Below are 23850 nucleotides of genomic sequence, written 5' to 3' on the forward strand. Positions count from 1 at the left end.
CTCCAGCCAAGGCAAGCCAAGCCAGCCCAGACCAGGGAAGCGCCTAGCTGACTCCCGGAACTGTGAGAAGCTGGAGGTGATTATGGTTTTAGGACACTAAGCTTTGGACGATACCCAGTGGTGTGGGAAGACGTGTGTATGGCTGGAGGGGCCATATTTTTATTGTCCCAACCAGGACAGTTTTGATGGTGAAAGAGGTCAGCATTTAGGATGATGCTAGCCCGAGACATAAAACCCGGGACAATTTGGGGCAAGCTGGGATTCTGGTCACCCTGCCTATTCTAGAACAGTAAAGAATGAAAGGTGGGTTCAAGACGAGGCATAGTTCAACGCCAAGCATGACACCGAGGTCGGTGCAGGCTACTGGAACAGAAACTGGACGCTGGCGGGAAAACTGCTGAGAGCCAAATAAAGTCTGGTGTCCCAGGGGTGCATCAAGATGGACTTCTTAGTTCTGATAAATGCCTGGTGGCGATGTAAAATGTCGACATTAGGGAAACCGGGCAAGGGGTAAGGAATGCTTCCTGGGGGAGACCCTCTGGCCTAAGCCATATGGGGTCCTAACAGTCATTTACATCCTAGGACTTGGACCCTGGAGTGGGGAGGTGAGAAGAACCTGTGTCCTGGGGCTGCCAGATGGGAGGGACGAACAAGGTGCCTGGGAAGGAGGGGAGCACCTCCCCAGCACACGGGGCATCTCCAGTGTGCAGGCCACAGTGCTGAGGGTGGATGCTGCGCCCCTCGGGGCAGTGGCTCAGTGTCTGGAATGCTCTCTGGGCAGCCCACCAGACAGCTCCACCAGGGGACCACCTGAGAGAGCATCTATGAGCTCTTCAGCCCTCTGCGTGGTGGCAGCAACCTCCTCACGGGCCTCCTGGCCTCCAGCGTCAGACCCCACAGACCCACCAAAGCTAGCCAAGCCTCTGCTGCCCCCCTGCCCACCAGGAAACGTCTAACCCCCTGGCCCTGGCCCGGCTGAGGGCCATGCCTGCCTCCCCCTGCGGAACCCGCAGAGGCATACCCGCCCACCACCGCCCATACCAGATGGAGCAGAGGTGCTCCAGCCGCCTTTTCTGCAGCACGTCCTGGGTCGCCAGCAGGTCCTCCAACTCCTTCTTCACGGCCGGGGGAGCCTGGACACTGTCACTGGCCATGAACTCGCTGGGTGGCCAGACGCAGAGAGGAGGGGAGAGGGTCGCTGTGAGAGATGGAGCAACATTCGCAGCCCGGCGCCTCTGCCTTCCTCTGGGACACGGAGGGGCTGGGAGTAAGATGGCCATTGTCCAGGCCCAGGACCCACAGGGTGCTGAGCGGTGACAGTGGGGACATCACACAGACGTGTGTTCCCCCACGATCCACGCTGAGCTGAGCACGCTTCACCCGTACTGACTCACAGGGAAAGGGGGGATAACACTGCCTGTGGTGCTGTATCTAAAGGAGCCTGGGAAAAACATTCCAGAATGTCAGGGGTGCTTCTCACCACGGGGAGGCATTAGTGGTGATTTTTAACTTCTTCTTGATTATCTAACTTCAAAAATAACCAAAAAACCCGAGGGGCAGCAATGACAAGAAGGGAGGAAAGAGGCCGCCCCAGCCGGCTGGGGCCCTGCCCGGGGCAGTGTGGAGGTGCGGACCTGAATTCCTGCAGCATGGCCTCCTTCTTGAGACCTTTCCAGGCGTCCACCAGGCCCTGCCAGCGGTGGCGGCTGTTCAGCTCCTGCTGCAGGGTGGCCTCCATCAGGTTGACGAACAGCTGGGAAATGGCCCTCCGGTTGCCCAGCAGGGCATGGTTCATGACCTGTGGGCACAGGTGGGCAGGGCTGCAGCTTGGCAAGACTCTCTCGCTCAGAACGAGGCTGGGTGGGAGAGCGGTGCTGGCTGAGCACTGGGTGGGGTGGTGGCAGGGTAGGAGGGGTCCTGGGGGTCCTTGGGGGTACCCAAGGAAGCTGCCTGGGGCTGAGCAGCCATGGACAAGTGACAAGGGTCTTCCTGGAAGGCTTAACCTTGGGCCTGGACCACACAAACCTCAACCCAGCTTCAACCCACAACAGATGCTTTGTGCAAGTGAAAGGAGTTAAGAATTCCCGTGGGCTCTACATGTTTACTATTTTTTTTTTTTAAATAAACTTGCTCCAAATGCAGAGTGCTCACACCATCACATGAGGGTGAGGAGAACCAGGTCACCGGGCCGCGATGAGGCCGGAGCTAGAACATTCCGTAGCAGTGCTCCCCGCGGGCCTCACCTGCTCCACCTTGGCAGGAGTGGGGACGATCCTTCACAGTGTGGCACTGACCTGCCCTTCATCATCGCTGCTGCTTCTTAAGTGAACGTGGGATCCCCTTCCCCCAGCCACAGGAACAGCCCCAAATACCCCCCGACACTGCCCAAAGCCTGCTGGGGAGGAGAGGGCGCTGGCTGGCACGGGCCGTGGAGACCCCAGCAGTGCTTTTCAGCAGAGCCCGAGGTGTGAGGCCAGCTGTACTTCTGGCTGGCGGGTGTTTTCTCAGACTCCAGACCCGCAGCCACGCTCTGGGGCCAATACAATTCACAGCAGTCGTGTGGTGAAATGAGCAAAATGCACCCAGAGCAAGTGGCAAGTGCCCGTTATTGTGGTGAGAACAATAAGCACCGGGCAGCGGTACACGGAAAGACAGCGGACTGTGGAAAACTCTCACTCGCCCAGTGAGATGTCGACAGACATCCGCAGCTTAGGCGCCCTCCTCTGTCTCTGTCCCACAGAGAGCTTCCACTGCTGAGCCCTCTTTTGTCATCACCCCAACAAGTCCTGGCAGGTACCGTGGTCCCGGATGGATGGGAGGCTGTGTGCAGGTGCAGGGGCCGAGCCACTTCGGGAACTTCACATCCGGGCAGTGGAGAGGGAAGGCTATGTCCCCCAACCCCCACCCCGTGCCTATGCTGTGTGGAGGGCAGGCTGGATCCCGCTGTGATCCTGAACACGGCACTCTTCAGTCCACACTGCTGCCAGAGGCCCAGCTCTCTGCACAAGGCCAGGGAATCCACAAATGCAAAACACAGCCCCAGGGAGCCAAAGGCAGTTCTTTCGCACAGCGAAGGGGCTAGGTTTCCCCCTGATTTGGGAGACATCATGAACAACCACAGATTTCATGTTTCCCATCCCAAGGAGAGCTGCTGGGGGAGGCTGGAGGTGAGGAAAAGGAGGCAGTGGGGACAGAACCAAGAGGCAGGTATGGTTCAGCAACAGGCACTGATGGCCACAGAAGGAGAGGCCAGAGCAGCTAGAAAAACCAGACAAGGCAGGCTGGAGTTGCTGAGACCACAAAAGTCCCCAACTGTGCCACTGCACACAGTAGCTGAGAAACGTCCCAGGAGGCACTCAGCGCAAGCACAACACTGCAGCAGGTGCGTGGGATGCCCACAGGCCACATGGGACTGCCTGGGTCCCAGTCCTGGCTCTGCACCCAATTCCAGCTTCCTGCTACGGCACACCTTGGGAGGCGGCAGGTGATGGCTCAAGTGTTTGGGTCCCTGCCACCCACATGGGAGATGTAGACAGAGTTCTGGGCTCCTGGCTTCAGCCTGGCTGCTGTGCGCACTTAGAGAGTGAAAATAGAGGCAGGATACTCCTGCTCTCTTTCTGTGTGTGTGTGTGTATGTGTGTCTGCCTTTCAAATGACTTGAAAATAAATAAAAATTTTAAAACTGAAATAAGCAAGCCATGTCTGAATATCTGATTTAGAACAAGGCTTTGGATTGCAAGCAACAGCAATGGGCCGGGTGTGTGCCTGGTTTACACTGGCAGGAAAGTGTGCAATGTACAGTAGAAGGTTTCCCATTGAAAATGCTGACGACAGCAAAGACTGACTCCCAAGCTGAGCGGCCCGCCTGATTTTCTTGGAAATGCTGCAGAGGGGAGGCCCACCACTCCTGAGACACACAGGGGGCATCCTGGGGGTCTGTCCCATCCCCCCACACCACCCCCCAGACCTGACCTGTGCACCAGAAAACCACTCACCATGGCCTCTTGGTCTATCAGCCTTTGCACGTCCGACTTCATGAGGTAGGACGTCTTCTCTATGATCTCCACGTACTTGGTCAGCACGCTTTTCAGCTGGGAACGACACAGCGCCCAGGTAGTGACCATCGGTTCTCAGAGAGCTGAAGGAAGCAGAGGAGTCCGCTCCACCCTGGAGTGGGGGTCTCCAGGCCCCGCTCGGCAGCCCACTCACTTTGTCTGCCCTGGAGAACTCCAGCAAGTGCAAGGCCTCGTCCAGCTCCTTGATCCCTTGCTTCTGGGTCAGGAACATTGCAGCTACCTTCTCCCACAGCTCCCACAGCTTCTGTGCACACAAGGGGGCCACACAGGAGACTGCTGGGAGGGTGGCAAGAGCCGGACTGGGCGGGGCAGGCCGAGACAGGGAGGCACCCTCACTTGGAAGGAGTAGTTCTCGAAGTCGATGTCGTTTTCCACCTTTGTGAAGAGACGGTCGATGCCTTCATCAGATTCGGAGAGCTTTTTCAGAAAGCATCCCCCTGTCTCCAAGATGAGAGGTTCCATTTCCTGCAATGAGCCGGGGTCCTGGGCAGCGGCCAGACAGGGTTCCATCTCAAGGACGGCCATAGCTCCACAGAGCTGAGCAGCTGGGGTTTACCAGTGAGCTCACACCCGGAGGCCGGCAGCAGCCATGCCACGCGCCCGGCACTCTGCGCTGTGCTGGCCCCTCCCTCTCTACTCATTTGCTTCTTGTCACAGCCCGGCGAGGAGCTGCCCACATCAGGCCTGGCCCCTGGCTGGCGCTGGACAGACACCAATTCAAGAAGTGGCCGCGTGAAAGAAGGCCAAGTTTGCTTCATGAGAGGACACGGAGGCTCAGGGCATGGCTTGAGCAAAGCCACAGAGGGCGTGGGTACAAGCAGAGCTGGCACGTAGCTGGGACGTCCTGAGCACCGGCTGGGGGGCCCAACCTCAGTGCTCCAGGGCGGGACCACAGGACTCAGGGAAGACTCAGAGAGAAGTGGAGTTGAGAGCTGGGGCTCTGAGAAGCCCTGGGAGCAAAGGGTGGCCCCATTTAGGGATGGCGCCAGGCACCAGGTTGACTAGAGATGAATCTCTGCAGAGGCTTGGGAGCCGAGTGCAGGGACGTGCACAAGGGCCAGGGTTGGCCACCAGGGGGAGCGCCCCTGGGCCTGCCACCAGCAGGGCTCATGGGGAGGGCAAAGGCTGCGCTTCAGGGCCAGCCGTCCAGAGCACTGCCCACTCAGCCCCCTCCGTGCCACCAGTGCAGTGACAGCAGCACATAACTTCCAGGCTTTGCCCCAGAGTGAAGGGGAGCTCGGCTTACAACCAGCATGAGTCACTCCCATGCTGCTATGACTCTAGCCACACCCACTGGCCCACTGGTCCACTGGTCCACTGGTCCACTGGTCCACTGTATCCTGGGCAGCCTGGGAGGCCGGGGGCAGCCCAGAGGCGGGAGAGGAGCACGAGCGAGAATCTCACCATTCCGATCTGCGCGATCTCCTCCTGAAAGTTGGCCAGGCAGCTCTCGTATCTCTTCTGCTTGGGGTCCTCTCGCACCTGCGGGACCGTGGTGCTGGCCTTCTCCGGAACTGCAGAGCAATGACAGCCCTGAGCACTCCCAGGGAGAGGTTCTGCAGCTCCACGGGCTGGGCTCAGAGCACGGACCCCCGAGGTGCCAGGCCAGCCATGGCCCAGGTGCAAGGGAAAAGGGAAAAGATGGAGGTAATCCCTAAGAGCTGTAGGAAGGGAGGTCTCAGATACACATTTAAAAGTCAAGGAAAAGTTCCCAGAGGCTGTGTGTAAAACAATAACATTTGTGGGTTTTTAAATATTTAATAATAATAACCCACACTTACATAGCACCTGTCACATAGTGGGAACGGCTCTAATTCCATTACTCCTTATGACTCGGCATGCTATAAGGCTACTTCAAAAAGCCACGTGGGACAATGGGATTAAAAGGTAAGCTTGCTTGGGCACACATACTATTTGAAATCCATGTGTAGTTTTTTCATAATATATGTTTTTTATGAAGTCTTTGAAGATCCTCAGCCTGTGGGCTGGGAATGAACAGGGGTTTGGATCTGGGCCATGTGCCCTGGGGTCTGCTCCCACCCAGCTCTCTGCTGTCCGCCTGCTCTCAGGGGAACTTGTGTTGGGGTGGGGGTGGGGGTGGGGTGTCCTTCTTTCTGTCTGATCTTCCTTTGTTCTCCATGTTGAGGTGGCTTTACTTTTCGAATCACACTGAGACAAGGTCACCCCAGGATGCATGCAGTCCCCCCAGGGAAGCAAGTGTGGACTGAGAGGTACTGCTGTGCATGCCCGGGGGCCAGTGCCACTGTCAGCCTGCTGTCTCATAGAAAAGCCCCCGTGGAGGCAGCCCTGGCTCCCTGCCCCAGCAGGCAGGCAGGCAATGCCCAGGTGGGAGGCCGGGCAGTGGGACACAGTGGGCCCTTCAGGGGCCTCCTGGGAGGCCTCCCTGGAGCCCCGTGTCCTGTCTGGGCAGGCCTGGCCCTGGGGGGAGGGCTCACCGATGCTGTCCAGGAGGCCCCGTACTTCACGGGCCGCGACCGCGCTCTCACTCTCTGGGGCTCTTTCCTTCTTGCCCGTGTCCTTTTTCCTGGGGCACAAGCAGGGGAGAGGAGTAAAGCCCCAGGCCCCGCCCACCCCCATCCCGGCAGAGGGATGGTGGGCAGCAGCCACGGCCCAAGCCTACCCTGATTCCAGAGACCCTGGGCAGTACCCAGGCTCCCAGCTGTGCCCTGGCCAAGCAGCCCTGGCCTGCTCTGAGGGAGCTGCTTCTCCACTGGTGGGAAACCAAGTGTGGGAGGTGGCCTGGGCCATCTTCCACATGGACCAGCCGAGGGACGGAAGGGCCAGGAGCCACCGGAGAAAGCCAGGCAGCGCTAGGCCCTCAGCTGTGCCTGCAGCAGCCCAGTCTGTGAGGCAGTGGAGTAACTTCCCAGGGACGGGGTGGCACCTTAGAGCGGCCCTGGACGCAGCACAGCTAGCACCAGGACTGATCCTGTGACACCAAGGCCTATGGGCTTGCAGGCAGGAGGACAGAGCTGGGATGCAGGACTGTCTTGGCCGGGCGGACCAGGGTCACCTCCGCTTTGGAGCACAAGTCTGTGAACGCGCCAGAGTCTTCCCTTGTAGACCTCGCTACAGACCTGGCAGGGACAGAGACTGAGCACCCGGGCTGCCGCCGAGGAGGCCAAGGCCCAGCTTGCAAAGGGTGGTCTTTCAGGCTTTGTCACTCCCAAGGGCCCTGGGCCCAAGCTGCCCCGTGGGAGACCACAGGATGATGGGAGTGGTGGTTGGCTCAGGCTTCCCAGCCACATGCCGCCGTGGGAAAAAACAGAAGCTGCCCCAAGACATGTAACTCAAGGAAAGGTATGCAAGGTAGTGACAGGGACATGGTGACGGGGGAGTGGCTGGCTGGAGGCTCCGCCTTTCAAGAGGGGAGCGGCTGATGAGCCAGGAACAGGCCCAGCGTAGGCAAGAGACAGTGGGATTGATGGTGGAGGCAGGGCTCCCTACAGAGGAGAGGGAGAAGGCTGGAGGGGCTGATACAGGAAACCAAGGCTACACCTGCCAGTCCCGACCCCTGGGAGGAGCTGAGGCAGCCCAGGAGAACAGACCTGCCTATGGCTTTTGATCCTCAGTAAATGAGGCTAGAGTGGGTGGGGGCTGGTGTGGAAGAGGGCCTGGGAAGGCGGGCCAGGTCAGGAGTCCCAGGCTGCTCAGAGGGTGCAGCTGAGCTGGGACGGCTGCATCGGGGAGCACTGGTCCCCTCAAGACTGCATGATTTTGTTCAGCTGTCCTGGCTCAGGGAAGACCCGAGAGAGGATGGGAAGAAGGGTGGAGCTCAGGAAGGTGAGCCGGTGACCTGGCCATGGGGCCGGCCTGGTCAGGAAGAAAGAGAAGGCAGGAGAGGCTGCGGACAGAGGGAGGGAGGGAGGCAGGCAGACGCTGTGTCAGGGGCAGGGGGCTGGGAAGCCCGGACAGACTCGGGATGCCGAGTCAGTGACCCCGGCATTTTGAAGGTGGTGGGGCCCAGCACGTCTCTGTGTGAGCACATCTCAGGAATCCTGGGGAGGGGCCCTTCTTCCCCTTCCTTTCTCCCTAGTCATCAGCTGAAAAGGAGTGCCCAGGAATCTCAAGTTTAACTCCTGAACTTGGAAGTGCACAAGGAACGCCTGCTCTCCCTACCAGACCCCGACCTGTTCCCATCTCGGGGAACTGCACCCCCGCTCAGGCCAGAGACCTCGGACTCTCCGGAGCCCTCTCCCCGCATCCAATTTATCCCTAGGTCCCAAGGGTCCTGCCTCTGAGAGACCCTTGAGGCGCACCCTGCCCTGCCTCTCACAGCTCCCACTAAGGTTGCAAGGATGACTGCAGCCCCCAACATTCTGCACAGAGCTGCCCAAGGAATCTCAAGAATGTAAGCCAGCTACTCACAGCAGGAAAACCCTGAATACAGACTGTGGCCTGCAAGGCCTCTTCCAGCCTCCTTCCTGCCCTTTCTCCACATCCACTGACCTTCTAGAGCCTTCTGGAATGGGCCAAAGCATTCTCTCCTTTCCCAAACCCCTTACCTCAGCTGAGGCCCTGTAAGCTTCCCGGACTCCTGTCCCATAACCCTGTCGTCCGAGCCACAGCTGCCCCACCTGCAGACTTCACTCCTACCTGGCACACATCTTACAGGAGCTTCTTGAGTTTCAGAAGACTCGTGTGCATGTGGGGATGTGGCCTGGTGGCAGGACCTACCTGGAGAGAATGGGTTTTTCCGTGACCCGGCCACAGGGCAGGCTGGGCTTCCGCTTCTGCTGCCTGGGAGGTATCTGTCCTTCGGGCACGTCCGCCTTCTTCAGGCAGCATGTCCCGGCAAAATTCTTTGGGGTCACCGAACGCTCTGCTGCCCGCTTCCTCGTGGCTGCCAGGGATTGGACCAGCTGCACCTGAATTCATAGCAGACCCGGGATGGGGCGGTCAGAGCTGCAGACTCCCTGGACCCTCAGGGGACTCTGTCTGTCTCAGAAGGACACGTGGGGACCTGCCACCAGGAAGGCACTTGGCAGGGAGGCCTCCAACCCCAGGCCTCACACCCACAAGGGGCTCTCCTCCCCCACAACAGCTGCTTCAAGGACAGCAGCTTTTCAGAAACTGAGATGTAGGAGCCAGAAGCTCATGTCAGCGTTCTGTATAATCACAAGGAATTAGAAACACAGACATGTCCAACCACAGGGGACTGGGCGAGTAGTCACGGCACGCCCCCTTGATGGATGGAGGGTCAGGTACTTATTAGAGATGAGGCTTACAATATTCCTTATGAGAGGACACTAGCTAAATGCAGCAACTGAATGCATAAACTAAACATAACCCAAAGTATGCAGAATGACCTCAAAATGCAAAGAAATGGCTGGAAGTAGGTCACACGTGTCGCTTTGAGTAGGGGAAGGATCCTATGCATCATTTCATTGTTCTTCTGGCTTCTTGGTATCAGTTTCAAAGGTTCTACAAAGAGCATCAGGCAGGGCTCAACGTAGGAAGGAAAATCCCTTTTAAATAAGCAGCTTGGAGCCCCCGTGGGAAGGTCTGGGGCCTCTGTGTTTCCACTAAGAAGTGCTTCTTCCTGTGTAGTGACGAGGCCATGTCAACAACCCCCGTGGTCACCAGGAGGCCTTTCCTTGAACACTGAGTAGACAGCACCAAGCACCCCACGGCCACAGACGCCGGGGGGGGGGGGGGGGGGAAGGAAACGCAGGGCCCAACCCCTGGCACCGGATGAAACCCGTTTTTGGCGAAGAAACTTCAGAACCGCTTTTTTGCACAGGACAAAGATCCAGGACATCGACTGGCTGACCCAGCCTGTTCCTGAGCCATTTAAGTGTAAGATGTTTCACTCAAGTTTTCCAGTTTTCAAGAACAGACATGCTAACTTTGCAGGCGGGGATTTCAGGGGGCAGTAAGAGTTCTTTTGAAACTCACAGAGCCCGCTCTGGGGCAGCCGCGGGCAGGAAAGCCTTCAGGGGAGGGGCGTCTGGGGGAGCCGAGCAGGCCGCCCTACCTGGGCCTGGAAGAGCTGCTGGTAGACGTTCCCACTCTGCACCTGCGTCACCTTCCCCACCGACGACATCTTGTCGCCCCTGCCGGGAGGCCGTCGCCTGGGAAACGCGTCTGGGTTTTGGCCTCAGTTCCTACTCCGAGGCTGGGAAACCGACGCCTGCCTCAAAGGCAGGTCCGGGAGGGAGCCTCGGCTCCGGAGGCCTCAAGGTTTTCCTTTTCAACAAGAAGAGGAAAGGCAGGGGCGAGGGACAGCCCTGAAACAAACCTCAGGGCAGGCCCGGGGCCTGCTGGCACCGGGCACCTCGCAAACCACGGGGGGCACTTGGAGGAAGCCAACCCCATAGGATTATAGCTTGATCTCCCCCTGCCAAGGCTTTCCGGGGGGAAACGCACCCAGGGTGTCCACTGGGACTGGGCCCCAACCCCGCTGGGAGTCCAGCTCCGGGGGACAGAGGGGAGGGTGCCGCCTGATTCTGGCCACGCGAATTAGGCGCCTACAGTGTCCTACCGCACCGCTCTCCAGCCCGGCTCCCGCCCCTCCAAGGCAGCCGGTGCAGCCCCTGCGCCTCGGCCCCACCTGAGAGCGCCGCTTCTCGCGGTAACCGCGGCAGGACGCCCCGTCTCCAAGGCAACGCGGGCAGCCAGGCTGTGCAGGCCGGCCCAGCTTTCCTGGCCGGCCTGGGAGGGAGGTTGCCCTTAGCAACGGGCGCCCCCGCGTGGCGGGGCGGGGAGCCACGCCCCTCACAGCCGCTCCCTCCTTGAGGAGGAGGCACCTCAGGGCGGCCAGGAGCTTCGAGCACCTGTGAGGCGGCCCTGAGCCATCACGGTCGGGCGGCATCCGTGCTCTCTCTGCCTTGGGTAGCTCGGGTGGTGCACACCGGAGAGTGAGACTCTCCGGGACTCTCCGGAGGAATCCACCTGTTCCGCATTTGAAAGGCGGCTACAAGGCTCAGAATCCAGGGCTTAAGTGCCTCAGGCTTTCCTGGGCTATTGGGAGTGTTTTGTGATTCCATGTGAATTCTGTTTTGTTTTTTCCATGACTTTACTTTCAACATTTTTTGGTCTGTTCATCTAGAGTCTCTCTTAGATGGCATGTAAGATGGATCATGTCTTTTATTTTTTCTGCCAAGTCCTCCCTCCATTTTTTGAGAGGTAAAATTACAGAGAGAGGGCGTGACAGAGAGAAAAGTCTTCCACCTGCTGGTTCACTCCACAAATGGCCACAATGGCTGGAGCTGGGCTAATCCAAAGCCAGGAGCCAGGAGCTTCTTCCAGGTCTCCCACATGGGTGCAGGGGCCCACACACTTGGGTCACCTTTCCCAGATCATTAGCAGGGAGCTGGATCAGAAGTGGAGCAGCTGGGACACGAACAGGTGCCCAGATGGGATGCTGGCACCGCAGGCGGCGGTTTTATCCACTATACCACAGAGTGGGCCCCCAAGCCCTGTCTTTTAACTGGAAAAAGTTTCAAAAATAATAATTCTATAAAATTATTTGAAAAGCAGAGATACAGAGAGATACGAAAACTGCAGGTTCCTTCCCCAAGTGCCTGCATTGGCTGGGGAGCCAGAGCTGGGAGCCAGGAACATAATCTTGATTTCTCATGTAGGTGAGAGAAACCCAACTGCTTGAGCCAACTCCACTGCCTCCCAGAGCCTGTGTCGGCAGGAGGCTGGAGTCAGGAGCTAGGGCCAAACACGGAACCCTTCTGATATGGAGGGTGAGCATCTTAACGGTCAGGCCAAGTGACCACCCCTATCTGCAAGATTTTAATACATTTAAAGTTAACTACTGAGGAGGAAGGACATACTTCTGCGACTTACTCATTTTCTATGTCTTATATGATATTTGTCCTTCAATTTATCCATTATAGCCTTTTTTATTTAGTTTTCTTGATAGTGTATTATTTTGGTTATTTGTGTGTGTGTGTGTGTGTTTCAGTTTTCTTAGTTGTTACACTGCAGATGAGGTTAACATCTTAAGCTTGTAACAACCCAGCTTATACTGGTACTTAATTTCAATTGTGGGCAAACACTCTGCTTCCACACATTTCTGTCCCCTCTCCTTTCTATATTTATCAGCACAGATTACACGTCAATACCTGTGTGCCCATTAACACAGGTTTATAACGGCTGGTGTATGCGTTTGTGTTTCCCTTTATTTCACAGAGGAAATAGACATTATACACCAAACATACACACCCAGGCTGGGATCGATGTTTCTCCACGGAGCTTTGCGCATCAGGAATCTCCCCTTCTTCACACGGCTTCGCTTCCGCGTTTCTTCCGTGGCAGCTCTCCCAGTGCTCCCTTAGCTTCGGGATCTCTGGGGATGCCTCACTCTCGACCTCTAGTAAAGGATGCAGCTTTTCAGACAGAAGCTTCTTGATTGGCAGCTTCTTCCTTTCAGCGGTTTAAATACCTCATCGTGCTCACGGTGCGCGATGTCTGAGACGCCATCCCCCGTTACTCAGATGGAGGACTGCCTGCCCGGAAGGAGTCTCTTCTCTCTTGCAGTTTTCCGCATTCTCTCTTCGTCTTCGATGCTTAACTCCTTGACTGCACTGTGTTTCCGTGTGGCTGTGACTGAGTCGCTCCTGGGTGGAGGTCATGAAGCTTCTTGGATGTGCATTTATGCGTCTTTCAGCTAATCTGGGAAAATTCTAGCCATTATTTCTTCTAATACTTCTCTGTCCATTTCCCCTCTTGTTCTCCTTCTGGGATTCCTGAGGCATATACGTTGGTCGCTCAGCTTGCACCCATGCCCGGGACCTAGGAGGCTACCCAGTGTCTTTCGGATGCCCTTGCTGTCCTGTCCGAGCCTGTGTGAAGGTGGTACAGGAGTAGAAAGAAGAACTGTGTTCCTGGAGCTCTGCTGCCTAAGATCATCAGGGGAGCTTCGCAGCACGTTTCCCTTTGCACATTCTGGGTTTACCTCATCAGGGTCCCTGGGAAGCAGTGAGGCCCGGAAGCCTTGAAGTAAAGTGTTTTCATGTTGAGTATCGTCAGACACTCCCAGAATACAGACCTCACAGCTGGGAGCCCCACCTTGCCTTCCCCCCAACACAGGTAAGAAACGTCCTGTGGGGGCTGGCATGTAGCACAGCTGTTCAGACACTGTGTCGGGGGCCGGTGGTGTGGCATAGCGGGTAAGGCTGCCGCCTGTAGTGTCGGCATCCCATATGGGCACCGGTTCGAGTCCCAGATGCTCCACTTCCAACCAACTCTCTGCTGTGGCCTGGGAAAGCAGTGGAAGATGGCCCAAGTGCTTGGGCCCCTGTGCCCACATGGGAGACCTGGAAGAAGCTCCTGGCTCCTGGCTTTGGATCAGCCCAGCTCCTGCTGTTGCAGCCATTTCGGGAGTGAAGGAGCAGATGGAAAACCTTTCTTTCCCTCTCTCTTTCTCCTTCTCTGTAACTCTGTCTTTCAAATAAATAAATCTTTTAAAAAGATTTATGGGATCTGCATCCCATAGAGGAGTGTCTGGGTTTGAGTCCAACCTCCACTCTGATCCTAGTTTTCTGCTAATGCAGATCCTGGGAGGCAGCACGTGACAACTCCAGTACTTGCATCCCAGCTGCCCACAGGACCCAAATTAAGTTCCTGGCTCCCAACTTCAACCTGACCGAGCCCTGGCTGTTGTGAACATTTGGGGATCCCCCAGTGATGAGAGATGTCTGTCTGTCTCCATCTCTCTACAAAGAAATGAAGAGGTGGGGGAGGGAGGGAAACAAAGGCTCACGTGTCACTTGTTCAGGGAAGTCTTCACCGGCTTCGCACCAGCAGGATTAGCGGTTTTCTCCTCCAATCCCAGGGAACTGTATACGAGCCGAGCCGCATCACAACATTCGGTGGGGTGAATCACAAAGAATCCCTTATGTACTAGCTTCCCCCACTCACTGGCATTCACTCACTCTGCATTCAAGTCAGGATTGCTTCTGCTAGGTGACTTCACCAGCACAAGGTTCACTCCCTATTTTCAAGTTCATTACCAGGGCCTCCCATGGCACAGGTGATGTGGTACTCAGTGATAGTGAGCAAAACCCAGGAGGGCCCCTCTGTTCCGGGAGCTGGTGTCTCGGTGAGGAGGCGAGCAGATGTTAATCAGATCATCACAAAGCGTCACCTGATTAATAACAACTGCTATTTATTGAGAATTTAGGATAGGTCAGGCACTAGCTTCAAAGTGTTTGTTAGGGGCCAGAGCGGTGGTGCAGCGGGTTAAAGCCCTGGCCTGTCATGTGGCATCCCATATAGGTGCCAGTTCTAGTCCCAGTTGCTCCACTTCTGATCTGGCTCTCTGCTGTGGCCTGGAAAAGCAGAAGAAGATGGCCCAAGTCCTTGGGCCTCTGTACCCGCATGGGAGACCCAGAAGAAGCTCCTGGCTCCTGGTTTAGGATCGGCGCAGCTCTGGCCGTTGCAGCCATCTGAGGAGTGAACCAGTGGATGGAAGACCTCTCTCTCTGTTTCTACCTCTCTCTGTAACTTTGTCTTTCAAATAAATAAAATAAATTTTTAAAAAAAGAGTGTTTGTTAGGGCTAGTGCTGTGGTGCCGTGGGTTAAGCTGCTGCCGCATTGCATACCAGAGCTCCAGTTCCAATCCTGCTTCCAATCCAGCTCCCTGCTAATGCCCCTGGGAAGGCAGCAATGATGGCCCAAGTGCCTGGGTCCCTGCCATCCATGTGAGAGACCTGATGGAGTTCCAGGCTCTTGGCTCTGTCCTGGCCCAGCCCTGGCTATTGCAGCTATTTGGGGAGTGAACCAGCAGATGGAAGATCTCTTTCTCTGTCTCTCTCCCTCTCTCTCTCTCTGTAAATATGCCTTTCAAATAAGTTTTTTTTAAAAAAATAAATGACTTTTTTAAAAAAAAAGAGTGTAGTTATGAATTCATTTTATATTCAAAACAATTTTGGGTAGTACGAGGTATTATTCTTTTACAGATAAGGAAAGTGAACAGAGAATGACGGAGTAACTTGGCCTATGCCACTCAGCTATAAAGCAGTTGTGTGAGGATCCTAGTTTTCTCAGTTTTCGGAGAACAGAATGACAAAATTTCTTTGCTAAGTTAAAAGAGACAGCTCTGGCAAACATGCTTTGAAACACGACTAGGTTTACAGCAGGTGCTTAATTATGACAACCACGTGACAGGTGCTCTGGCACAGGAGGTGGATGGGGAGTTTCCTCTGCCATGTTGCTGGGGTCCTCATGTCACCTGCCTAGGCTTCCTGAGGGGCTCTGAATGGTCAGGTTCTGAACAGACCTGAGGCCATCAGAGCCCTAGGCTTTGGCACAAGAAGTGTGGCAAGTAGCAAGGGACTAAGCCTCCTCGCCTGGCATCCAGGCCCCCTTGGGACAGCTCTGAGCAGCCCCCCCTTGGGACGGCTCTGAGCAGCCCCCAGCCTCATGACTCACCTGCGGGCTTGTCTATCCCTCCGCTGGAATGCCTCCTCAGGCAGGTGGCTTTCCAGGTACTCCTGCCCTGGTCGGAGAGAATCTATGCATCTCCTTTGTGCCCACGGCCCAGGTCAGCTCTGAGCCCTTCCTTGTTCTGGCGCCCACGGGAAGGAGAGCTCCTGTGTCTACTCAGCCTCCCAGATCGGTGGGAGGAGGGAGGCAGGAATGATGGATTGCCTTCTCTCCCACCCCCCATGCAGCCTGGAAAGAAGGAAGTAGTGAGGACCCCACTGGGCTGAAGGCCACATTCTATTCCAGAGAAAGACAGTCTGAGGGGTGAGCCTTGCTGGTGTGGACCCCCTGCCACCTTCTGTAGTGATGCACAGTTCTCTCTCGTATTTAAACTAAGTGCAACTCCCCACCGCTGCCTACCCACAATGGACCATGGGAGTCATTCAAGGGCAAAGTTTGTTCATCTGACTTTTCTTTAGTTTTTGATTGCTTTTTTCCCTCAGTGGAGTAAAACAGTACTGAGACTTCAGCACCCCCAGCCGTCCCGTGAGTGTCCAATGCTGTTTGCCATAGGCACGGGCAGTGCCTGTGCCAGCCCATCTCATTGCAGGCACAGCTGCTGGTTAGGCAGAGCCTCTCTCAGGCGCATGTGGCCTGGCCTGGCAGGGAACATGGGGCCAGCGCCAGCTCTCTGAGCACGTTAGCAGGGGCCGGGTAAACTCCTAGGAGCTGTGCTCTGGTCTTGATTTTCTGAGCGTGATGAGTCCGGGGTTGTTGATCAGGGTCTTCAGCAGGAACCACCTCGTCCTGGACCTGGCTGAGATGCGGGGACCTAGGATAGAATCACAGTAGATCGACTGGGGTCGGGGAGCTTGCTTCCACTGCCCTCAAACGCTCTGGGATGGGCGGCCTGGACTGTGCGAGCTGGAGCAGAGGCTGGATAGGGACTCCTGGGCACACGAGGGAGGCTGGAAGGATGGAAGCTGCCCCCAGACTTGGGTGTCCACCCCATGGGCACAACAACGAGCACATCTGAGTCCTAAAGAGACAGGGCAGCCTCAGGGAGCTTGCACTAAGCAACAGGGCAGGAGAATCACAACCGAGCCCCACCTTGGAGGGAGCCGGCGCATCGCATGGGAGTCTCCAACACATGGGAGATGGAAGACTCCACTCAGAACCAGAGTTCATTTCCAGGAACCAGAAAGGAGGCCAGGTTGCAGGACCAGACACAGGCTGGACCCGGAGCCACACCTCCTGAAGGGTGCCCAGGGCATATAGCGCAGAGGAAAAGGGAGCAGCTCGGGGGTCCAGGAAGCCTCTGGGCACTCATTTCCTGCTGCGTGAACCCAGGGTAGCTTCAAAGAGGGGACTCACCTGCTGATGAGTTTAGATACCAGTACTGTATGGCCTTCTGCACCTTCCTCTCCCTGTGGCCCGTGATCAGGATGTGACAAAAGCTGACGAGCACTGGGTTGGTGTGGTAGTGGTCCACGTAGAGCATGCCAGTCCATGCACTGAACCCTGAAACCCAGGGGCAGCTCAGGCCGGCTCTGTCCGGTGCGTGTGTGTCTTACGATTTGAGTACAGTGTCAGTTTGTGTCCCTGGGGTGTCTGAGCCTTTGTGGAGAATCCAGAGAATGAGGCTTCTTAGAGATAGTACCCTTGGGGGCCGGTGCTGTGCCATAGCAGGTAAAGCTGCTACCTGCAGTGCTGGCATCCCATATGGGCGCCAGTTCGAGTCCCGGCTACTCCATTTCCGATCCAGCTCCCTGTTATGGCCTGGGAGCAGTAGAGGATGGCCCAAGCCCTTGGGTCCTTGTACTCACATGGGAGACTGGAGGAAGCTCCTGGCTCCTGGCTTCAGATGGGCACAGCTCTAGCCATTGCGGCCAATTGGGGAGTGAACCAGCAGATCAAAGACCTCTCTCTCTCTCTCTGCCTCTCCTTCTCTCCTCCTCCTTCTCCTCCTCCTCCTTCCTCCTCCTCCTCTATTCGTTTATTTGAAAGAGTTTGAGATAGGGGAACTCCTCTCCTTCTTTCTGTAACTCTTTCAATAAACGAGTAAATATCAGGAGGAGGAGGAGGACAGAAGGAGAGAGATGGTGCCCTTGTCCACATAGCTGGTGAGCGACAGAGCTCCAGGGGCCAGGAGCAGCCGTGGCTTAGACAGAGGAGGCAACAGTGGCACAATGGATGAGTACGTGCGTGAGTGCTGGTGGGCTGGAAATTGAGTAGAAACTCATTTTGCTCCCTCAGAAATGGCTTTGAGTTTGGAGTATTTCAAAGGAACATTTTCCCAAGTAAGTAAGCTTTTAATTACCACCACAGCCGTGCCTTCATACATTAAATTCTGACTGCCTAGACAAAATTCAGCCGCCCCTAACCATCCCTCTTCTATATCCCAGAGGTCTGCCATGTGATTAGGCATCAAATACTCTCGAACTGTCTCCTGGGATGCATATTTTTATTGCCTGGCTTTGTGGCCTCCAGGGAAAAATGAGCCCTGAGCACCAGCGAAAGGTGTGACCTGATACCTGTCTTCCCAGGCAGCTGCCGCCAGGGTTCAAGGACAGCCTCCCCAGAGGAGGCGGCCAGTGGGGGCTCCACACTCACCCATGTCTGCCGCCTCGTAGCCACTCTGCATGATGGTCCTGTCGATGCGCGCGATCAGCCACGTGCCCAGGACACAACTGATGAGCAGCCGGGAGAGGCAGGCCCCCAGGCCCAGCAGCACGTTGTAGAAGAACAGGAAGTAGTTGAAGTTGTGGAACGCTTTCCTGTGGGCAGAAGCCAGCCACGAAGCCCCTTCAGTAGGGCAAGGTGGCCGGGCCCAGGCCCCCAGACCCGGAAAGACCCTACAACTCTCATCTCCTGGCTTTGAGAGCTTGAGGGGGCAGGGGAGCTGAGTACCCTCCTTCAGGGCTGCCGGGGAGGGTGAGAAGCAGAGCAGGTCGTGCGCTCTCTCCTTGGGAGCTGCAGTTTCCTGTAGGGCAAGAAATCTCAGCACTGCAGCTGGATCCATGGCCGCAGCAGCACAGGGACGGGCATCCCCCTGTTGTGGCCACAAGCACCTGCCCCCGCCCCCCGACCTCCAGAGGTCCCAAAGTCCCCTAAGAGGGAGGAACCTTCCCCAAAGGACCACCAGATCTTGTGCCTTCCTGTTGCCTCTGGGAAGAAGCCCAGACTCTGCATCCTGCTTTTCAGGACCCCTCTGAAAGCGACTTTTCTTGCCTTATCACTTGTGTCCCTTTCCTGTCCCTCACCACGGGAGGCCACGGGAGGCCACGGCTTGGCAATCATTTTGGATTCTGACTCTTCTGCTATCGTGTCCTGCCAGTCTGTGGCTTCCTGCCTGCATCCTTGCTGTGCTGGCTGCCGGCCACGCCCTCCCCTCTCTGCCTACAGAGATCCCAGCATCCTGTCCAGTGCAGCTTTGCGTTCCTTCCAGGCACTGGGAGATGAACCTCCCTCACCTCTCCTTCCCCACCTCCTTCCCTTTCCCTCCCCCCTCCCCCTCTCCTCCACCTCCCCTGCCTCTCCTGCACTTCCCCTGCCTCTTCCCTTCCATTATTCATTTTCCTCCTTTTGCTCACCCTGAAGCCCACCGTCCTTGTGGCCTCTGCCGCCCGCTCCATGGCTGTGAGCTTCTCACAGGCCAGAGGTATCGAAGTCAACTCTTTACCTTCAGTGCCCATGTTGCTCCCCCAGTAAGTGAACGGCTTTGGATGAAAGCCCCGGACAGCCCTGCCCTGTGCTGGGCACTGATGTCCTCAATTCAGGTTTATACCTCAAGCTCTTTGAGGTCTGCACAAGTATTCCTAACCTGGGGGAACTGAAGTTCGCAGATGTTTGGTTAAGTCACACAAGGGCACGTGACTCCTAAGGGCTAGAGGCAGGAGTGGGCCCAGGCAGCCAGGCCCCAGGGCCCTCCCTGGGCCACTACACCACAACCTCGCAGAGGCAGTAGCGCCCACCCAGGGAAGCTGCCTGGGGACACTGCCGCATTCCTTCTCCCCCTCACCTGTTGTTGAGAGCCAGGGGCTTCTGCTTGTCAGCCGGGCCCAGCTTTGGCTGCAGGAAGAAGCTGGAGGCGATCCACACCTGCAGGATCATGAGGCCCACGACGATGGACACGGTGAGGCTGGAACACAGGGCGAGCCCGTCCGCAGGCAGCCTTGCCCACTCCCGGGGCCCCACTCTGGTGCCACTGACTGTCCAGTGCAACAGCAGGCGTGTGAGCACTGTGCCGTACTATCTACGGGACATGTGCGTACCCACGGCACAGCCGAGAACACAGGCTCACAAAGTGGAGGTGGCTCTCCTAAGGCCACATGCCCAGGTCTTCTTCTTTTTTAATTAATTAATTTACATATTTGAAAGGCAGAATTAAAGAGAGATCTTTTATCCATTGGTTCACTCCCCAGATGGTCACCACAGCCAGGGCTGGGCCAGGCCACAGCCAGGGGTCAGGAGCTAGGGCTTCGTTCATGTCTCCCACATGGGTAGTAGGGGCTCAAGGACTTGAGCCATTCTCTGCTGAACTCCCAGGGAGCTGGATTGGAAATGGAGCAGCTGTAACTCTTATGGGTACCCACATGGGATGCTGGCGTCACAGGCAGCAGCTTAACCCAGTATGCCATAGTGCCAGCCCCAAGGCCAGGTCTTCTGAGCCCAGACACAGCCCATTACACTAGGAGTTCATTGAGGTCCCCTCTCACCAGGGAGTGTCAGCTGGGTGGGTGTGGACAGCTTGAGAATCAGAAGTATAAATAGGGTTTGGGGAGGTGCCTGAGAAGAGTGGACAGAGCTGGCCCTGCCTCAGACTCACAGGTGGCTCTAGGTATGGAATCAAGGAGTTCAGAGCAGGAAGATCCCCAGGGAGCACCACACACACAGCTGACATCTTCCAGCGTGATGGAGGGGAAGTGGTAGCCGGAGGTTTTGCTTTCAGAGTGCCCAGCTCCAAATGCCACACCTTCCATCTGCTTAGAGAGAATGCTTGGCCTCTCTGTGCCTCTGTCTCTTGCGCTAACAGCAGCACCTGACTCACAGGCTGATAGGAGAACAGGTGCATCCATGTGCTGAGGGATGCTGGTGTTCAACGTTGTCTTCCAGATAGGGGGGAACAACTTACCCCACGTCACACACAGCAGATCCAAAAGCTTAACCAGGGTCCCCTGCCTCCTTCCGCCACGCTGTCCTGTCTCTTACTTTCTTTCCCTAAACCTCTATTTTCACACTTGGAAAATGGACAAATCTGTCTCTGTCTGTCTGTCTCTCTCTCTCTCTCACACACACACACACACACAATATTGGGAGGGTCCCAGTCACAGTGGGAGGGGAAGTCTTTTGTTAACTCTAAGGTTCTCCCTGTGAGTTGATGTGATGATGGCCAAGACCAGGGACTGCGGGTGAGATCCCAGCAGGGAAGGGGGTTCTGGCCAGCAGCTGGGGGCCCCCAGGTCCCGGGACGCAGCCAGGCTGCCCGCCAGCACTTACATTCCGATGCCCAGCCCTCGGAGCATCTCCAGGCTGCGGTTGTGCATACAGGGCAGCACCAGGCCATACGTGATGGCCATGCCGCACAGGCTCTGCACCACGTGGATGATGAGATAGCCTGGGGGCGGGGGAGCCAGGGTCACTGCACGGCCTTCACGACCTACCCCTTTGCCCCCCTCTGAAGCGCTCCCTCAGCCCTCCTCCCCCAGAGGCCCTGGCTCAGCTGCTGATGCTGTTGATTCCACTTGGCACAGCCATGCCCCTTTCCCCCTGCTCCCCTCCCCCTGCCAGGCACAGTTCAAATGCCAGCTCCTTTGGAAAGCTTTGAGACCTGCCCTGGGCGTGGACAGACACTTCCTCCTCTGGGTCACCCCTGCCCTTAGCATACACGTTCCGTGGGTTCAGGGCAGGTGGTAAAGGTGACCCACTGTGTGCACCCCCTATCCTGAGGGTCCCTTAAGGGCCGACGCTCAGGCTGCTTCCCCCAGGCAGGACTCCACGGAATCCAGGGAAAGTGAGTCTCAGGATGACACTTACCCCAAAGAATGTAGGCGATCTGCCAGCCAGAGTACCTTGCAATGGCCACCTGAGGTCGTAAAGGAAAAAAGGGGTCTCTGAGCAGCAGCTCACCTTCATTACTCGTGTGCCCAGCGTGCCTGGCTCATCTGAGAATCACCCACCCACCGAGGGAGGCAGGCGCTGTGATCGTCCCTATTTACAGAGGAGGCAACTGAGGGCTGGGGAGAGGGGCTGAGGAGCTGTCCCGAGTCGGCCGGCAGCAGAGGGGGTCTGGGCTTAAGGACTCTGCACGCCCTGGCTGGGTGTCGCGCAGCAGGTTGGAGCGAGGCCCCTGCAGACTCACCACGCTCCCCGACGACGACGGGTTCTGGAACTTCAAGGGGAGGAAGTGCTTGTCTCCTGCCCATAGCCTCTTCATGTGCTTTCTGCAGAAAAGTGGGAAACAGTCACGTTCACACTCACCACCCGGGGGTGGGCTCAGCTCCAATGGGCCTTCAACGTCTTCAAGTTCAATGTGTTTTGTCAAAACTATATTACACACACACACACACACACCCCAGGTGACTGAGTCTGACAGAGGAGATCGGGTGTGGCTTTTACTCACTTTACTTCCTGTATTTTCTTATTTTTCTATGGCAAATATGTAACATTTAAGGAAAGAGATTTCAAACCAGTTAAAAACAGAGAATCAGTTTTGTTGCTAGCCTAAAGCCAAACACACACACACACACACACACAAAGGGAGATCAAGCTGGGATGGGATAAGGAGCCCCCTCCCCGCCCCAGGTGCTGCATCCTGCCCCTGTTCTCTACGGTCCTCGCCCTGTGCCTGGACATCAGGCTGCCAACGGCTGGAACTATTTTGTTCATAGATTTTCCATGACATTTTAAGATATAACATTTGGGATATATTGGGTGAAGTAAAATAAAATGTATTTTTAAAATTAATGTAACCAGTCTGGTTTTCCTTTTTTTTTTTTTTTTTTTTTGACAGGCAGAGTGGACAGTGAGAGAGAGAGAGACAGGGAGAAAGGTCTTCCTTTAGCCGTTGGTTCACCCTCCAATGGCCGCCGCACCGCGCTGTTCCGATGGCAGGAGCCAGGTGCTTCTCCTGGTCTCCCATGCGGGTGCAGGGCCCAAGGACTTGGGCCATCCTCCACTGCACTCCCTAGCCACAGCAGAGAGCTGGCCTGGAAGAGGGGCAACCGGGACAGGATCGGTGCCCCGACCGGGACTAGAACCCGGTGTGCCGGCGCTGCAAGGCGGAGGATTAGCCTATTGAGCCACGGCGCCGGCCCTGGTTTTCCTTTTTTAAGAGTGGTTCCTAGGCTGGCGCAGCGGCTCAATAGGCTAATCCTCCGCCTTGCGCCGCCGCCACACAGGGTTCTAGTCCCGGTCGGGGCACAATCCTGTCCCGGTTGCCCCTCTTCCAGGCCAGCTCTCTGCTGTGGCTAGGGAGTGCAGTGGAGGATGGCCCAAGTGCTTGGGCCCTGCACCCCATGGGAGACCAGGAGAAGCACCTGGCTCCTGCCATCAGATCAGCGCGGTGCGCCGGCCACAGCGCGCCGGCCATGGCAGCCATTGTTGGGTGAACCAACGGCAAAGAAAGACCTTTCTCTCTGTCTCTCTCTCTCTCTCACTATCCACTCTGCCTGTCAAAAAAAAAAAAAAAGAGTGGCTCCTAAGGGGCCGGCACTGTGGCTTAGCAGGTAAAGCTACCACCTGCAGTGCTGGCATCCCATGTGAGTACCGGTTCAGGTCCCAGCTGTTCCACTTCCTATCCAGCTCTCTACTATGGCCTGGGAAAGCAGTGGAGGATGGCCCAAGTCCTTGGGCCCCTACACCCACGTGGGAGTCCCAGAAGAAGCTCCTGGCTCCTGGCTTTGGATCGGCACAGCTCCAGCCATTGTGGCCAGTTGGTGAGTGAACCAGCAGATCGAAGACCTCTCTCTCTCTCTGCTTCTCCTTCTCTCTATGTGTAACTCTGACTTTCAAAAAAAAAAAAAAAAAAAAAAAGGAGTGGCTCCTAGCAATTTCAAAGTTGCATATGTGGCTTTCATTATGTTCCTATTAGGCAGTATTGGAGTTGAGTGTGCTGATAACACACACACACACACACACACAATCTGCATTGTGCCTTGGAAATTTCTGGAAGGGTACACCAAAAACAGTTAGCAATGGTTATCTGGATCAACAAATTAGGGATCCAAGTGGGAGGAGGACTAACTTTGAACTAAATGTTCTTTGTTATATACAAGGGGTCTGTATGTTCATCAGAAAAATTATTAGATTACAATTGTGCATGGATTTCAAGTTTTTGTACCAAACTAAACTTACCTTTTGATTCCATTT

At 56.1% G+C, this 23850-nt stretch overlaps 2 protein-coding genes across 5 annotated transcripts in view; both read right to left on the reverse strand.

Moving 5' to 3' along the window:
* Positions 1–10148, reverse strand: part of CCDC180 (coiled-coil domain containing 180) — a 55267-nt gene extending 45119 nt beyond the window's left edge. The window contains exons 1-9 of the mRNA XM_062207915.1: positions 10075–10148; positions 8775–8965; positions 6533–6621; positions 5481–5590; positions 4413–4541; positions 4210–4320; positions 3996–4091; positions 1635–1798; positions 1042–1161 (exon numbers count right to left, since the gene is read on the reverse strand). Of these exons, the coding sequence (XP_062063899.1) occupies positions 1042–1161; positions 1635–1798; positions 3996–4091; positions 4210–4320; positions 4413–4541; positions 5481–5590; positions 6533–6621; positions 8775–8965; positions 10075–10143 (1079 nt within the window). The 5' untranslated portion in view covers positions 10144–10148. The remainder of the gene's footprint in view (positions 1–1041; positions 1162–1634; positions 1799–3995; positions 4092–4209; positions 4321–4412; positions 4542–5480; positions 5591–6532; positions 6622–8774; positions 8966–10074) is intronic.
* Positions 10149–14954: 4806 nt separating this feature from the next.
* LOC133771698 (stimulated by retinoic acid gene 6 protein-like) overlaps positions 14955–23850 on the reverse strand; it is a 49291-nt gene continuing 40395 nt past the window's right edge. For 3 of the 4 annotated variants that reach the window (XM_062207918.1, XM_062207917.1, XM_062207916.1), the window contains 7 exons: positions 21842–21923; positions 21517–21565; positions 20980–21097; positions 19502–19621; positions 18094–18257; positions 16855–17001; positions 14955–16312 (listed from right to left, as the gene is read on the reverse strand). In XM_062207918.1, coding sequence (XP_062063902.1) covers positions 16203–16312; positions 16855–17001; positions 18094–18257; positions 19502–19621; positions 20980–21097; positions 21517–21565; positions 21842–21923 — 790 coding nt within the window. In that variant the 3' untranslated portion in view covers positions 14955–16202. The remainder of the gene's footprint in view (positions 16313–16854; positions 17002–18093; positions 18258–19501; positions 19622–20979; positions 21098–21516; positions 21566–21841; positions 21924–23850) is intronic. The other variant, XR_009867612.1, reaches the window with a different exon arrangement.

Source organism: Lepus europaeus, chromosome 12 (genome assembly GCF_033115175.1).
Source record: "Lepus europaeus isolate LE1 chromosome 12, mLepTim1.pri, whole genome shotgun sequence".
Taxonomy (NCBI): domain Eukaryota; kingdom Metazoa; phylum Chordata; class Mammalia; order Lagomorpha; family Leporidae; genus Lepus; species Lepus europaeus.